At 69.2% G+C, this 15511-nt stretch overlaps 2 protein-coding genes across 2 annotated transcripts; one reads left to right on the top strand and one right to left on the bottom strand.

The window, feature by feature from the left end:
- Window positions 1-4: 4 nt before the first annotated feature.
- Window positions 5-10256, top strand: KCNH2 (potassium voltage-gated channel subfamily H member 2; the record flags this gene model as incomplete). The annotated part of the gene is made up of 10 exons (XM_068424611.1): window positions 5-154; window positions 2039-2426; window positions 4704-4903; window positions 5684-5936; window positions 6020-6213; window positions 6975-7074; window positions 7153-7407; window positions 8125-8293; window positions 9214-9385; window positions 9983-10256. Coding segments are annotated over 10 exons (2064 nt in total), but the record flags the coding sequence as incomplete, so codon positions are not given.
- A 1062-nt stretch (window positions 10257-11318) lies between these two features.
- Window positions 11319-14819, bottom strand: AOC1 (amine oxidase copper containing 1). Its single transcript, XM_068424613.1, has 4 exons — window positions 13179-14819; window positions 12413-12701; window positions 11796-11928; window positions 11319-11673 (listed from the first exon to the last, which is right to left on the bottom strand). The coding sequence occupies exons 1-4, from the start codon at window positions 14737-14739 to the stop codon at window positions 11401-11403; spliced, it is 2256 nt and encodes a 751-aa protein (XP_068280714.1). The 5' UTR covers window positions 14740-14819; the 3' UTR covers window positions 11319-11400.
- Between the last annotated feature and the right edge of the window lie 692 nt (window positions 14820-15511).

Raw genomic sequence — 15511 nt, 5'->3', positions numbered from 1 at the left:
CATCAACTTCCGCACCACCTACGTCAACTCCAACGAGGAGGTGGTCAGCCACCCCGCCAAGATCGCCATCCACTACTTCAAGGGCTGGTTCCTCATCGACATGGTGGCCGCCATCCCCTTCGACCTCCTCATCTTCGGCTCTGGCTCTGAGGAGGTGCGTGCCGCCGTGCCCGGTCCGGGCTGGGGGCTGCTTGGGTGATGGGTCCTCCCGTGGGGTGATGCTCAGGGGTCCCACATGCACCCCCAGGTCAGGGTGCCCATGGTGCTGGGGCAGTGGGTGCTGTTCCCTGGGTGCTGGGTCCTCCCATGGGGTGATGCTCAGGGGTCCCACATGCACCCCCAGGTCATGGGTAGGTGCCCATGGTGCTGGGTTGATGGGTGCTGTTCCCTGGGTGCTGTGTCCCCCCATGGGGTGATGCTCTGGGGTCCTGCACATGCCCCCAGGCTGGGGTCAAGTTCCCTTGGTGCTGGGGTGGTGGGTGCTGTTCCCTGGGTGCTGGGTCCCCCCATGGGATGATGCTCGGGGGTCCCACATGCACCCCCAGGTCATGGGTAGGTGCCCATGGAGCTGGGGTGGGTGCTGGGGTGATGGGTGCTGTTCCCTGGGTGCTGGGTCCTCCCATGGGGCAACACTCGGGGGTCCCACATGTGCCCCCAGGCCAGAGCTCGACGTCCGTGGTGCTCTGGTGGGTGCTGAGGTGGTGAGTGCTGTTCCCTGGGTGCTGGGTCCTCCCGCGGGGTGATGCTTGGGGGTCCTACATGCACCCCCAGGTCAGGGTGCCCATGGTGCTGGGGCAGTGGGTGCTGTTCCCTGGGTGCTGGGTCCTCCCACGGGGCAACACTTGGGGGTCCCACGTGCACCCCAGGTCATGGGTAGGTGCCCATGGTGCTGGGGTGGTGGGTGCTGTTCCCTGGGTGCTGGGCCCCCCCACAAGGTGATGCTTGGGGGTCCCACATGCACCCCCAGGTCAGGGTGCCCATGGAGCTGGGGTGGGTGCTGAGGTGGTGGGTGCTGTTCCCTGGGTGCTGGGTCCCCCCATGGGGTGATGCTGCCCTTTGGGGGGTCTGGATGGGGGTCTTGGCCGCAGCAGCCCATGGGGAGAACTGGGGGTCCTGGGTCGGGGCAGGGAGATGTTACTGCCCTTTGGGGGGTCTGGGTGGGGGTCTCGGCTGCAGCAGCCCTTGGTGACCCTCACCCATGTGGAGAACAGGAGGTCCCAGGTTGGTGCAGTGACACCCTGGGGGTCCTGGGTCAGGTCAGGGCCACCCCAGAGGTCCCGTGTCGAGGCAGGGACACCCCAGGGGTCCTGGGTCAGGGCAGGGCCACCCCTCTGCCCTTTGGGGGTCTGGTTGGAGGGGTCTTGGCAGTCACCCTTGCAGTGGGGAGAACGGGGGGGTCCTGAGTCAGGGCAGGGACACCCCGGGGGTCCCAGGTTGGGGCAAGGACATGTTGTTGCCCATTGTGGGGGGCTGGGTGGGGGTCTCGGCTGCAGCAGCCCTTGGTGACCCTCGATGTGGTGAGAATGGGGGTCCTGGGTCAGGGCAGGGCCACCCCTCTGCCCTTTGGGGGTCTGGGTGGGGGTCTTGGCCACTGCAGCCCATGGGGAGAACTGGGGGTCCTGGGTTGGGGCAGGGCCACCCCAGGGGTCCTGGATTGGGGCAGGGCCACCCTGGTGGTCCCGTCTCAGGGCAGGACCACCCCTCTGCCCTTGAGGGGTCTGGTTGGGGGGTCCTGGCAGTGACCCTTGCAGTGGGGAGAACAGGGGTCCTGGGTCAGGGCAGGGACACCCCGGGGGTCCCAGGTTGGGGCAGGGACACCCCTCTGCCCTTTGGGGGTCTGGGTGGGGGTCTTGGCCACAGCAGCCCTTGGGATGAACTGGGGGTCCCGGGTCAGGTCAAGGTCACCCTGGAGGTCCTGGGTCAGGGCAGGGACACCCTAGTGGTCCTGGGTTGGGTCAGGGCCACCCCTCTGCCCTTCATGGCTCTGGTCGGGGGTCTCCTGGCAATGACCCCGCTGTCCCCCTGTGTCCCCCCCCAGACCACGACGCTGATCGGGCTGCTGAAGACGGCGCGGCTGCTGCGGCTGGTGCGGGTGGCGCGGAAGCTGGACCGGTACTCGGAGTACGGGGCGGCCGTGCTGGTGCTGCTCATGTGCACGTTCGCCCTCATCGCCCACTGGCTGGCCTGCATCTGGTACGCCATCGGCAACGTGGAGGGGCAGCGCATCGGCTGGCTGCACGCGCTGGGCGAGCAGATCGGGCGGCCCCTCAACGGCAGCGACCCGGCCCGCGGGCCCTCCATCAAGGACAAGTACGTCACGGCGCTGTACTTCACCTTCAGCAGCCTCACCAGCGTGGGCTTCGGCAACGTCTCGCCCAACACCAACTCCGAGAAGATCTTCTCCATCTGCGTCATGCTCATCGGCTGTGAGTGCGGGGGGCACGCGTGTCAGGGCGTGTGCACATGTGTGTGTGAGCGTGTGTGTGTGTGTGAGCGTGTGTGTGTGTGTGTGAGAGAGAGCATGTGAGTGTGAGCATGTGATCTGCGTCATGCTCATCGGCTGTGAGTGTGGGGGGGCACGCGTGTCAGGGCGTGTGCACGTGTGTGTGCGTGTGTGAGAGCGTGTGAGTGTGTGTGAGAGAGCGTGTGAACATCTGCGTCACGCTCATCGGCTGTGAGTGCGGGGGGCACGCGTGTGTGTGTGTGCACATGTGTGTGTGCAAGTGTGTGTGAGAGCATGTGTGAGTGTGAGCGTGTGATCTGCGTCACGCTCATCGGCTGTGACTGTGGGGGGAGAGCACACGCGTGTGAGAGCATGAGTGTGTGAGCGTGTGATCTGCGTCATGCTCATCGGCTGTGAGTGCAGGGGGGCACGCGTGTCAGGGCGTGTGCACGTGTGTGTGCGTGTGTGAGAGCGTGTGAGTGTGTGTGAGAGAGCGTGTGTGTGTGTGAGCATCTGCGTCACGCTCATCGGCTGTGAGTGCGGGGGGGCATGCATGTGTGTGTGCACATGTGTGTGTGTGAGTGTGTGTGAGAGCATGTGTGAGTGTGAGCGTGTGATCTGTGTCACGCTCATCGGCTGTGAGTGTGGGAGAAGAGCACACATGTGTGAGTGTGTGTGTGAGAGCATGAGTGTGTGAGCGTGTGATCTGCGTCATGCTCATCGGCTGTGAGTGTGGGGGGAGAGCACACATGTGTGAGTGTGTGTGAGAGCATGAGTGTGTGAGCGTGTGATCTGCGTCATGCTCATCGGCTGTGAGTGTGGGGGGAGAGCACACGCGTGTGAGAGCGTGTGTGAGTGTGTGTGTGAGAGCATGAGTGTGTGAGCGTGTGATCTGCGTCATGCTCATCGGCTGTGAGTGCAGGGGGGCACACATGTCAGAGCGTGTCAGAGCGTGTGAAAGCGTGTGCACATGTGTGTGCGTGTGTGAGAGCATGAGTGTGTGTGTGAGAGCATGTTTCTGTGAGCGTGTGAGCTGCGTCATGCTCACCGGCTGTGAGTGCGGGGGGGGCGTGTGAGAGAGCACACGTGTGTGCATGTGAGAGCGTGTGAGAGCGTGTGTGAGTGTGAGCATGTGATCTGCATCATGCTCATCGACTGTGAGTGCGGGGGGAGAGCATGTGTGTGTGAGCGTGTGTGTGAGCGTGTGTGTGAGCGTGTGTGTGTGCATGTGTGTGAGCATGTGAGTGTGTGTGTGACCATCTGCATCATGCTCATTGGCTGTGAGTGCGGGGGGGCACGCATGTGTGAGCGTGTGTGCATGTGTGTGTGTGCTTGTGTGTGTTTGAGCGTGTGATCTGCGTCATGCTCATCGACTGAGTGCGGGGGGAGAGCACATGTGTGTGCACATGTGTGTGTGAGAGCATATGAGAGCATGTGTGAGTGTGAGCGTGTGAGCTGCGTCATGCTCATCAGCTGTGAGTGCGGGGGAGAGCATGTGTGCGTGCACATGTGTGTGTGCGTGCACACGTGTGTGTGGGGGAGCGTGTGTGTGTGTATGTGAGTGCATGTGTGAGCATCTGCGTCATGCCCATCGGCTGCGAGTGCAGGGGGGTGTGTGTGAGGGCACACGTGTGTGTGCACATTTGTGTGCATGTGTGTCTGTGAGCGTGTGTGTGAGTGTGCATCTGTGTGAGAGCATGTGTGAGCGTGTGATCTGCGTCATGCTCATCGGCTGTGAGTGCGGGGGACACGCAGGGGGGCATGTGTGCATGTGAGAGCGTGTGTGTGTGAGAGAGACCGTGTGTGTGTGTGTGTGTGAGTGCGTGTGAGAGCACGAGTGTGTGTGTGTGCGAGCTGGGTGTGAGCATGCATGTATGTATGTGTGTGCATGAGCATGCATGTGTGTGTGAGTGTGCATATGTGTGCATGAGCATGCATGTGTGTGTGTGAGCATGCACGTGCGTCCACGAGCACGCCTGTGTAAGCGTGCGTGTGTGAGCGTGCATACACACGATAGAGCGTGCATGTGTGCATGTAGGCATGCATGTGTGTGTGTGAGCGTGGATCCATGTGACGGAGCACGCACATGCCTGCATATGCGTGAGCACACCCTGTGTGCGCGCGAGGGAGTCCCTATGCAACCCTGTGTGCCCACACGCATGTGTGCGTGTGCCCACACGCATGTGCGTGTGCCCACACGCGTGTGCGGGGCGGGGCGGCGCGGGGGGTGCCCGGGGCGCCCGCTCACGCCCGCCCGCAGCCCTCATGTACGCCAGCATCTTCGGCAACGTCTCGGCCATCATCCAGCGCCTCTACTCGGGCACCGCGCGCTACCACACGCAGATGCTGCGCGTCCGCGAGTTCATCCGCTTCCACCAGATCCCCAACCCGCTGCGCCAGCGCCTCGAGGAGTACTTCCAGCACGCCTGGTCCTACACCAACGGCATCGACATGAACGCGGTGAGCGCCCACCACCACCCCCCAGGACCCCCAGCTCGGTGCTGGTCAAGGTCTTGATGGATGATCTGGACGTAGGGGTTGAGTTGCACCCTCAGGGAATGTGCAGCTGACCCCACGCTGGGTGGGAGTGTGGGTCTGCTGGAGGGTGGGAAGGGTCTGCAGAGGGGTCTGGATGGGTTGGGTAGATGGGCCAACACCAATGGCGTGGTCATGGTCTGGTTGACATGGTGGTGTCAGGGCAATAGTTGGCCTCGATGGGTCCAGAGGGCTCTTCCAACCTCATTGAGTCTGGGATGATCTTAGAGGTCATTAGACATTGGAAGGGGCTGCCCAGGGCAGTGGTGGAGTCCCCATCTCTGGAGGGACTCAAAAGCCGTGTAGATGTGGTGCTGAGGGACATGGGGTAGTGGTGGCCTTGGCAGAATTGGGTTAACAGTTGGACTTAGAGAATCACTGAGGTTGGCAGAGCCCTCTGGGCTCATCGAGTCCAACAATTGCCCTGACACCACCATGGCAACATGACTTGATGGTCTTAAGGGTCCTTCCCAACCCAAAGCTCCTTTCCAAGCATTTCTTCTCAGCAAGGGTCATTAGCCATTGGAAGGGGCTGCCCAGGGAGGTGGTGGAGTCACCATCTCTGGAGGGGTTTAAGCAAAGCCTGAACATGGCACTTAGTGCCCTGGTCTAGTTGCCATGGTGGTGTGAGGGCAACGGTTGGACTCGATGAGCCCAGAGGGCTCTTGCAACCCCACTGATCCTGGGGTTCTGTCCCCCCGGCAGGTTCTCAAGGGCTTCCCCGAGTGCCTCCAGGCCGACATCTGCCTCCACCTCAACCGCAGCCTCCTCCAGAACTGCAGACCCTTCAAGGGGGCCACCAAGGGCTGCCTGCGCGCCCTGGCCATGAAGTTCAAGACCACGCACGCCCCCCCCGGGGACACGCTGGTGCACGCCGGCGACGTCCTCACCGCCCTCTACTTCATCTCCCGCGGCTCCATCGAGATCCTGCGCGGGGACGTGGTGGTGGCCATCCTGGGTGAGCCCCCCGCGGGTCCCCCCCACCCCTGGGCGCAGCGGGGGCCGCGGGCTGACCCCCGGTGCCCCCCCCCCCCTCCCCAGGGAAGAACGACATCTTCGGGGAGCCGCTGAACCTGTACGCGCGGCCCGGGAAGTCCAACGCGGACGTGCGGGCGCTGACCTACTGCGACCTGCACAAGATCCACCGCGAGGACCTGCTCGAGGTGCTCGACATGTACCCCGAGTTCTCCGACCACTTCTGGTCCAGCCTGGAGATCACCTTCAACCTGCGCGACGTGAGGGGGCTGGGGGGGGCGGGGGGGCACCCACCCTGCTGAGCCCGGGGGGGTATGGGGGGAGCCTGGCAGGGGGGATGCTCAGGGATGGGGGGCAAGGGGTGGAGGGGGGCACAGGCTGCAGGGGGGCACCCATCCTGCTGAGCCCGAGGGGGGTCTGGGGGGCCCTGGTGCGGGGAGGCCATGGGGTGCAGGGGGGCACCCATCCTGCTGAGCCTGGGGAGATCTGGGGGGCCCTGGCACAGGGGATACTCAGGGATGGGGGGCATGGGTGCAGGGGGCACAGGGTGCAGGGGGGCACCCATCCTGGGGGGGTCTGGGGGTCCCTGGCACAGGGGATGCTCAAGGATGGGGGGCATGGGGTGCAGGGGGCGCAGGCTGCAGGGGGGCACCCATCCTGGGGGGGTCTGGGGGTCCCTGGCACAAGGGATGCTCAAAGATGGGGTGCAGGGGGGCACAGGGTGCAGGGGGGCACCCATCCTGGGGGCATCCATCTTGGGGGGGGTCCTGAGCAACCTGGGGGGACCCTGGCACAGGGGATGCTCAGGGATGGGGGCCATGGGGTGCAGGGGGCACAGGGTGCAGGGGGGCACCCATCCTGGGGGGGCCTGGCACAGAGGATGCTCAGGGATGGGGACGGTCCCCACGGGATGCCCCCTGGCCCCACACTTGCCCATGCAGGTCCCGCTGCCCCCCGTCCCCCCCAGCCCGATGCGGGGGGCCCTGGCAGCCCCCCCCAGCTCACCCCCGTGCCCCCCCAGACCAACATGATCCCGGGCTCCCCGGGCAGCGACGAGCCGGGCAGCGGGTTCGGCCGGCTCCGGAGGCGCAAGCTGTCCTTCCGCCGGCGCACCGAGAAAGGTGGGACCGGGGTGGGGGGCTAGGGGGGGGGTCCGTGCCCCGGGGGGCCGCCGTGACCCCGGGCCTGTCCCCCCCCAGACGCCGCCAGCGCCGGGGAGCTGCGGGGCGGGCAGCGGGCGTTACGGCCAGGCAGGAGGTGCCCGGCGCCCGGGGCCCCCCAGGAGTGGGAGCCCTGCGACACCAGCCCCCCCCCGTCCAGCCCCACCTCGAGCGACGAGGACGAGCCCCCCGCGCCGGGCCCCGGGGCCACCGCGCTGTCCCCCTTCCGCAGCGCCCGCCCGGGCACCGAGGCCGAGGAGCGCGAGGGCAGCGACATGTGCAACCCGCTCTCGGGTGGGCACGGGGATGGGGGCTGGCAGGGGGTGGGGGGGCACCCTCCTGCTCAGGGCTCTGCAGACCCCCCCAGGCAGCTCCCAAACCCCATCCCAGTAGATCCCACTGCCCCCCCAAACCCCCATCCCAGTACCTCCCCCTGCCCCCCAAGCCCTCATCCCAGTAGCTCCAACTTTGCCCCCAAACCCCCGTCCCATTAGCCCCCCCTCCGTCCCCCAACCCCATCCCAGTACCTCCCCCTGCCCCCCAAGCCCCCATCCCAGTAGCTCCCTATGCCCTCCCAAAACCCCATCCCAGTAGCTCCCACTGCCCTCCAAGCCCCCATCCCAGTAGCCCCCCCAAAGCCCCATCCCAGTACCTACCCCTGTGCCCCCAAGCCCCCATCCCAGTAGCTCCCCTTGCCCCCCAGACCTCCATCCCAGTAGCCCCCCAAGCCCCCATCCATGTAGCCCCCCCAAACCCCCATCCCAGCAGCTCCCCGTGCCCCCCCAAACCCCCATCCCAGTAGCTCCCACTGCCCCCCCCAAGCCCCCATCCCAGTACCTCCCCCTACCCCCCCTAACCCCCATCCCAGTAGCCCCCCAAGCCCCCATCCCAGTAGCTCCCACTGCCCCCCAACCCCATCCCTTCCCCTGTACCCCCTTCCCCACCCCATCCCCAGCCGCCCGTGGGGGGGTCCCTGCCTGCCCGCAGACCCTGACCCCCCCCCTCTCCCAGGCGCCTTCTCGGGGGTCTCGAACATCTTCAGTTTCTGGGGGGACAGCCGGGGCCGGCAGTACCGGGAGCTGCCCCGCTGCCCCGGCCCGGCCCGCGCCCCCCCGGCCCCCCGCCGGCCCCGGCCCGAGCTGGACGCGCGCCTCGACCTGCTCCAGAGGCAGCTCAGCAGGTACTGGGGGTACTGGGGTGGGGGGTACTGGGGTGGGGGTCTGAGGGGCAGGGGGAGGTACTGGGATGGGGGTTTGGGGGGGCATGGGGAGGTACTGGGATGGGGGCTTGGGGGGGCTACTGGGATGGGGGTCTGGGGGGGCAGAGGGAGGTACTGGGATGGGGGCTTGGGGGGGCTACTGGGATGGGGGTCTGGGGGGGCAGAGGGAGGTACTGGGATGGGGGTTTGGGGACGAAGTTGGAGCTACTGGGATGGGGGTCTGGGGAGGCATGGGGAGGTACTGGGATGGGGGTCTGGGGGGGCATGGGGAGGTACTGGGATGGGGGCTTGGGGGGGCATGGGGAGGTACTGGGATGGGGGTCTGGGGGGGCATGGGGAGGTACTGGGATGGGGGCTTGGGGGGCTACTGGGATGGGGGTCTGGGGGGGCAGAGGGAGGTACTGGGATGGGGGTTTGGGGACGAAGTTGGAGCTACTGGGATGGGGGTCTGGGGAGGCATGGGGAGGTACTGGGATGGGGGTCTGGGGGGGCATGGGGAGGTACTGGGATGGGGGTTTGGGGGGGCATGGGGAGGTACTGGGATGGGGGTCTGGGGGGGCATGGGGAGGTACTGGGATGGGGGTTTGGGGGGCAGGGGGAGGTACTGGGATGGGGGTTTGGGGACGAAGTTGGAGCTACTGGGATGGGGGTCTGGGGAGGCATGGGGAGGTACTGGGATGGGGGTCTGGGGGGGCATGGGGAGGTACTGGGATGGGGGCTTGGGGGGGCTCCTGGGATGGGGGTTTGGGGGGAACGTGGAGCTACTGGGATGGTTTGGGGGGAAGGTGGAGGTACTGTGATGGGGGTTTGGGGGGCGATTGGGGGGGTCCCATGGGATCCTGCCGCCCCATGTGCCCCCCCCAACACGTCCCCGTCCCCAGGCTGGAGACCCGCCTGGCCGCCGACATCGGCTCCATCGTGCAGCTGCTGCAGCGCCAGGCCGCCCCCGTGCCCCCCGCCTACAGCGCCCTGTCCTCCCCCCACCAGCCCCCCGGCCCCCCGGGGCCTCTGCAGCCCGTCCTGCCCATCACCCCCATCCAGCCGCTCTCTCAGGTGAGTGCCCAGACCCCCAGCTTTGGGGCAGCCCCCCCTGCCCCATACCCCATCACCCCGTTCTCCAGCCCGACTGTGGGCTGGGGTCCCCCCTGAGCCCCCCAGCTTTGGGGCAGCCCCCCCCATACCCCATTGCTCCCACTGTGTGCTGGGGTCACCCCCGAGACCCCCACCTCTGGGGCAGCCCCCCCCCATGCCCCATTACCCCCACTCCATCTGGGGTCACCCCTGGGCCCCCCAAGTTTGGGACAGCCCCCCCCTCCATACCCCATCACCCCATTTTCCAACCCCACTGCGGGCTGGGGTCCCCCCCGAGCCCCCCACCTCTGGGGCAGCCCCCTCCCGTCCCCCAACCCCACTGTGGGCTGGGGTCACCCCTGAGCCCCCCAGCTTTGGGGCAGCCCCCCCATACCCCATTACCCCATCCTCCAGCCCCCCACCTCTGGGGCAGCCCCCCCCCGTCCCCCAGCCCCACTCCAGCTGGGGTCCCCCCGAGCCCCCCACCTTTGGGGCACCCCCCCCATCCCCCAGCCCCACCGCCCCCCGGTGCCCGGCACACCGAGCCCCCCCCGTGACACCCCCCTCCCCATCCCGCAGGTCCCCACCTCCCCGGTGCCACCGGACCCTCCGCGAGCCCCGGACGCCCCCGCCGCCCCCCCAGACGTGGTGCTGCTGCTGGAGCCGGCCGCCCCCCCCCGCCGCCGCTCGCTGCCCGGCCCCCGGCCCCCCGCCCCGGGGGCGCAGCCCCTGCACAGACACCGCTCCGACCCGGGCAGTTAATGGGCAGGGACGGGGCCGGGACCCCCCCCGGGACCCCCCCCCCACTCCGGACCCCCGGCCCCGGGGGGCTCCGGGCCGCCGTCCCCCCCCACGGACAATCCCCCCCGCCGCCGGCACCCCCCGTTAGCTGGCCTAACCCGGGGGGGGCAGCCCCCCGCCCGCTGCCGGGGCTGGCGGGGGGGACGTGCTGCTCTTCGCCCCCTTCTTCCTCCTCCTCCTCCTCCTCTCGCAGCCCCCTCCCCAGCCAGACCCCCCCGGCCGGGGGGAGCACAGGGGGGGCTGCGCCTGGGGGGTGCACGCGTGCGTGTGTGCGTGTGTCATGTGTGTTTCCACGTGCCCTGCGTGTGCCCGCGTGTGCACGTGTGTGTGTGTGCCCGGGGGGGGGGGTCTGGCTGCGCCGGGTCACCCACACGTGTCCCCTCTCAGGACAGACAGACTGTGCCCGTCCGTGTGCGTGTGTACATGCGTGTCCCCCCCCCAGCCGTGCCTCCCGCCTGCCCTGGCATGCGTGTGCATGCACGTATGTGTGGGGCGGGGGCGCGTGGCCCCCCCCAGTCGTGTCCCCGTCCTTGTCCTGGCTGCGGGTGGCCCTGGGGCGGGGGGGACATCTGTGTGCCCTCGCCAGTGCCCCCCAGTTCCCCGGGGTCCCCCCCCACAGCCGGTGGCAGAGGGAGGGGGACGCCCCCGTGGGGAGGGGGCGCGGACAGGGCCGGGGGGCTGCTGCCCCCCCACCCGCTGCCCCCCGTTAGCGTGTGCCGTGTTTGTGCCGTCGTCCCGTAGCCGGGCGCCGCGTGTGCCCGTCCCGCCGTTCCCCGCATGTCGCCTCCGCGGTAGGTGCCCCCCCCGCCCCGCGCCGCCCGCCCCCAATAAACCGGACAGACCCCCCCGGCCCTGCTTGCGGCTGCGCTGCGGGACACAGCGGAGCCACCGCGGCCCCCGGGACGGTGCCGTGGGGAGGGGGACGGGACGGGGGGCACGGGGGGTGATGCCAGCACCCGTCCCACATGGGCAGTGCCAGGGGTGCAAAGGGCAGGGGGTGGGTGCGGGGGGGGGGGCAACCTTGAACGGCGTAATTAAATATTGCACCAGCGGGGCAGGGCGCTCCGGTGTCGGTGCCCGCGGTGGTGCCAGCGCTGCAGCACGGGATGGGACAGAGACGGGGCCGGAGGAGGTGGTGGCATCGCCTTTACTGAGCCCAGGGATGTGCTCGGTGCCACCACGGGGTGCCCCCGGGGTCACACGTGCCAGTAGGTGCCGTTGTAGGTGAAGGGCTCGGGGTGGACGCAGGGGCCGGGGCTGGCGGGGGTCCAGCGCTGGATGTGCAGGCGGGAGGGGGCGTCCAGCGGGCGGACGATGACGGGGCCGCGCGAGGCCACTGAGGGGTCCTCGTCGAAGAAGTTGAAGGGGCGCAGGAAGAAGCCGACGGCGTTGCCGGGGGTGGCCGTGTTGGGGACGTCCTCGGCGTGCGGCACGTGCAGGAAGCCCACGGTCACCCAGGCCACCAGGTCCTGCGCAGCGGTGGGACGGCGGCCGTCGGTGGGGCACATGGCATGGCAGACCCCCCCCCCCCCCGCCACGAGCACCTGCCACCCCCCCACCCAGCTTGGTCCCCGTGTCCCCGGGCTGTCACCTGGTCCTCGATGGCCTCGTCGTTGCGCAGGAAGCCCTCGAAGCTGACCAGGGGCTCCCAGGGGTCGTTCTGGGCGTAGATGCTGCTGCTGCTGGGCTCGTTCTCGTGGTGCCGCGTCACGGCCAGGTGGTACCTGCGAGGGGGGGGGTGGGCAGGATCAGGCCCATCGCCGGGAGCAGACCCCCAGCGTGGGTGCCGGGGCGGGGGGAGCACCCATCTCCCACCCCTGCCCGGGCTCCCCTGGCTGTGCCACCCGCCACCCACGTGGGGTTGGCGGGGGGTGAGGGGTCCCAGGGGGGTCCCCAGCTGCGAGGGGGGCTCAGCATGGCAGCCCACACTGTGCCAGGCCGGGGGAGCCGCGGTCCCCTTCAGCTGGGTGCTCACAGCTGGGACCCCCGTGGGTGCCACCGCCTGCTCTGGGGTGCCCTGGCAGGAACCGGGGGGGTCTCTCCGGGGGTCACCCCGCAGCCAAGGGTGGTGGCAGCCATGGATGTGACCGGCTCAGGGGGGCTCCCGGGGTGGGGACAGGGAGCCAAGGGCATGAGGAGGGTCCCCATGGGTGACGCTCAGGGCTGGCAGGAGCCGCGTCCTGGTGCCACGGGGACCCCCCGCCCCACCTGCCCCAGGAGACGCCCTTCTCCTCCTGCCAGCCGCGCGGCAGCAGCGGCCCGGCGTGGGAGCGGTGCTGGATGCGGTAGCTGCGCGCGTGGCCCCAGCGGTTGAGCCGGCGCGGGTTGTGGAAGAGCAGGTAGCGTGGCAGGGCCTTGCCCACGGGGAAGGCGGCCTGGCGCTCGCTGCGGCGCGGCTCCCGGTGCAGCCAGGGCTGCACCACGCGGGCGCCGGGGCTCCAGGGGTTGGAGATGTTCTCGAAGCGCACGTCCATCGTCTCGAAGCTGTTGCCGGTGCCTGTAAGCGGAGAGGCCGTGAGCGGGGTCCCAGGGCTCGCCGGCATCCCACCCGGTGACCCCTCGGCCCTGGGGCACGGGGCTGGGACCCTACAGAGATGCCACCCTTGTGGGCATCATCTTCGGAGGGTCCGGGTGGTGCCCAGAGGTCAACGCTGCCCTGGGGATGAGGGTCCCAAGCCCCCTGGCATGGGGTCCCACCCCACCTCTGAGCCCCCATAGAGATGCCACCCTTGGGGGCTTCATCTTCAGAGGGTCCGGGTGGTGCCCAGAGGTCAATGCTGCCCTGGGGACAAGGGTCCCACCCCACCTCTAAGCCCCCACAGAGATGCCACCCTTGGGGGCTTCATCTTCAGAGGGTCCAGGTGGTGCCCAGAGGTCAACACTTCCCTGGGGATGAGGGTCCCGAGCCCCCTGGCATGGGGTCCCACCCCATCCCGGAGCCGGGGAGGCGCCAGGGTGGTGGTGGGGTCTGCACCTGCGATGTCCAGGTCCACCTTGTAGTGCACCAGGTGGGTGTGGAGGTTGCCCAGGAGGTGGCTGTGGACGCGGCTGCCGTAGCGGCGTCCCTGCGGTGTGTAGAAGGTGGCGTGGATGAAGCCGGTGGCGTGGACCTTGGCCTCCATCACGCCGTTGGGGTAGAGGAGGAAGTCCCAGATGTAGTCATAGTTGTAGACGGTGGAGGTGGTGCGCAGGACCAGCGCGTGCCCCTCCAGGCCGGCGTAGAAGTGGAAGCCCCCCTGGAAGTCGCTGTCGAAGTGGCGGCGCAGCGGGACGCCAGTGGGCAGCTCGAAGACGCAGATGGCGCGGGGGAAGCGCACGGGCCCGTCGGCGTCGTAGAGGTGGTGGGCGTCCACGTAGGTGGCCGTCTCGGGGCAGTCGATGCCGCGGGCCAGCTCGTAGGTGACGGAGCCCATGCCCCAGCCGGCGTCCATGTACTTGGTCTGCATGGCGGCCGGCGTGTGGCCGCCGTAGAAGGCCACGGCCTCCTGCACGCTCACCTCGTAGGCCACGCGCTCGCCGTCGAAGCGCACGTCGAAGAGCTGGAGGCCGGCGGAGGAGCGCAGGCGGAAGGCCAGGCTCCAGCCCCCGTACTCCAGCAGGTTGCCCCGCAGCCGGTACCGCCGGCCCTGCGGCTCGCACACCTTGGCCCCGTGCACGTCGGTGGGGGTGCCGGTGGCGAAGCGCCCGCGGGGCTCGTAGCTGGAGAAGAGCTGGCGGGCGGGGGGCTCGGGCAGGCGGGCCACGGCCAGCGTGCCCCGCTCGTAGCTCTCGGCCAGCTCCCGCGGGCTGGAGAAGTAGCGCCCGTTGTACCAGAGCCGCCGCACCGCCCAGCGCCGCGGGTCGGCGTCGCCGTGGTCCACCAGCACCTCCAGCCCCACGGGGTGCAGGAAGAAGCCCTCCACGAAGCGCTGCAGCACCAGCCAGCTGCGGCGCTCGCCCGGCGCCAGCCCCCGCGGTGCGATGTCCGAGAAGGTGAGGCAGCGCCGGGAGCAGTTGTGGTACCAGAAGCCGGTGGCGTCGCGCAGCAGCCGGTCCAGCGGCTCCAGGGCCTCCGCCAGCGCGCGGTGCAGCAGCTCGTACTCCAGCTGGGTCATGGGCCGGGCGGCGAAGGGCACGGCGCGGCCCCCCTTGAAGCGCAGCGGGCGGTAGGAGCGGGGCCGGGGCAGGGGTCCCACGGCGAACTCGGTGACGTTGGGCTCCGCTTGCCCCCCGAAGAAGACGACGGCGCGAGCCTGGCGCCGGGGCCGGGGGCCGCCCTGGTCCAGGTAGCGCAGGGCCGCCCGCTTCTTGGGGGGCAGCAGCTCCACCAGGAACAGGGTGTTCTTGGCCAGGGGCTCGCCGCGGTTCGGGGCCAGCCCCAGCTCGGGGCGGCTCAGCAGGAAGGCCCGCACCGCGCGCAGCTCCGCCGCCGACAGGTCGGCGAAGATGGAGGCCTTGTCCGGCGGCGGCACGGTGGGGCCGGGGCTGGGGCTGGGGCCGGAGCTGGCCACCACGGCCAGCACGGCCAGCGCCCCGAGGAGCCGGAGCAACCACATCCCCGGGGGACCTGGGGGCAGAGGGGGCGGTCGGCCACGGGGCCGTGTCCCTGCCGTGACCGGTGCTGCTCCCGGGGACAGAGAACAGCTGATCCCCGCGCTCTGCCGCGGCCTCTGGTGCAGACCTGGCGCTTGCCCCACGGCAAAAGCTGGCACGGGCACCGCGGGGGGAGAACAGCACACGCCGTCCTGCCCCGCAACGCTGCGCCGGAGAGGCGGGCAGTGCACCGTGACAAGCCGGGCCGTGCCGTGCCAGCTCTCCCATCCCGGGGGGGGCATGAACCCCGCTGGGTGCTGAGCACCAGCCCCATGGGAGCCCCCAGCCCCCGGGAGGGAGCCGTCGGGGCGCTGGGGTCCAGCCGCGGTCACAGTGCCCCCCATTGAGGGGTCTCTGCTGCCAGCCCGAGCCCCCAGCCCGGTGGGGTCCCAGCAAACCCCACAGCGGTGGTTAATGGGAGAGGAGCAGGGGTGCACGGACGGCAGCTCTCAGCCCCCACCAGCGGGATGGGGGCACGGGGGGACAACCAAAACCCTGGCAGTGTCCCCGTGCCATGGGGGGGTCCTGCAGCCCCGTGGAGCCTGCCCGGCCGCCCCCCCATTGCCCTGGGGCTGCCCTGGCACCCCTAAGCACCCGCACGCCGCGGCTGCCGGGCAGGGCATGAGGGTGGCAGGGGGGGTCTGCACCCACCCCAGGGTGGCTGCTGGACCCCGACCCAGAGCCGAGCACCCCACAAAAGGTGGGTGAGCCGGGACCCCCGGTGTCCCAGCTCCC

This window comes from Nyctibius grandis, unplaced genomic scaffold (genome assembly GCF_013368605.1).
Source record: "Nyctibius grandis isolate bNycGra1 unplaced genomic scaffold, bNycGra1.pri scaffold_139_arrow_ctg1, whole genome shotgun sequence".
Taxonomy (NCBI): Eukaryota; Metazoa; Chordata; class Aves; order Nyctibiiformes; family Nyctibiidae; genus Nyctibius; species Nyctibius grandis.
This window is presented reverse-complemented; position numbering and strand designations above follow the sequence as displayed.

Bases quoted from the DNA above. Each gene is read 5' to 3' on its own strand.
- AOC1 (XM_068424613.1), bottom strand. From the start codon at position 14,739: ATGTGGTTGCTCCGGCTCCTCGGGGCGCTGGCCGTGCTGGCCGTGGTG. The intron at 11,929-12,412 runs GTGGGGCGGGGG...CCCCCCTCGCAG, and splicing joins AAGGGCGTCTCCTGGGGCAG to GTACCACCTGGCCGTGACGC. The intron at 11,674-11,795 runs GTGACAGCCCGG...ACCGCTGCGCAG, and splicing joins ACGAGGCCATCGAGGACCAG to GACCTGGTGGCCTGGGTGAC.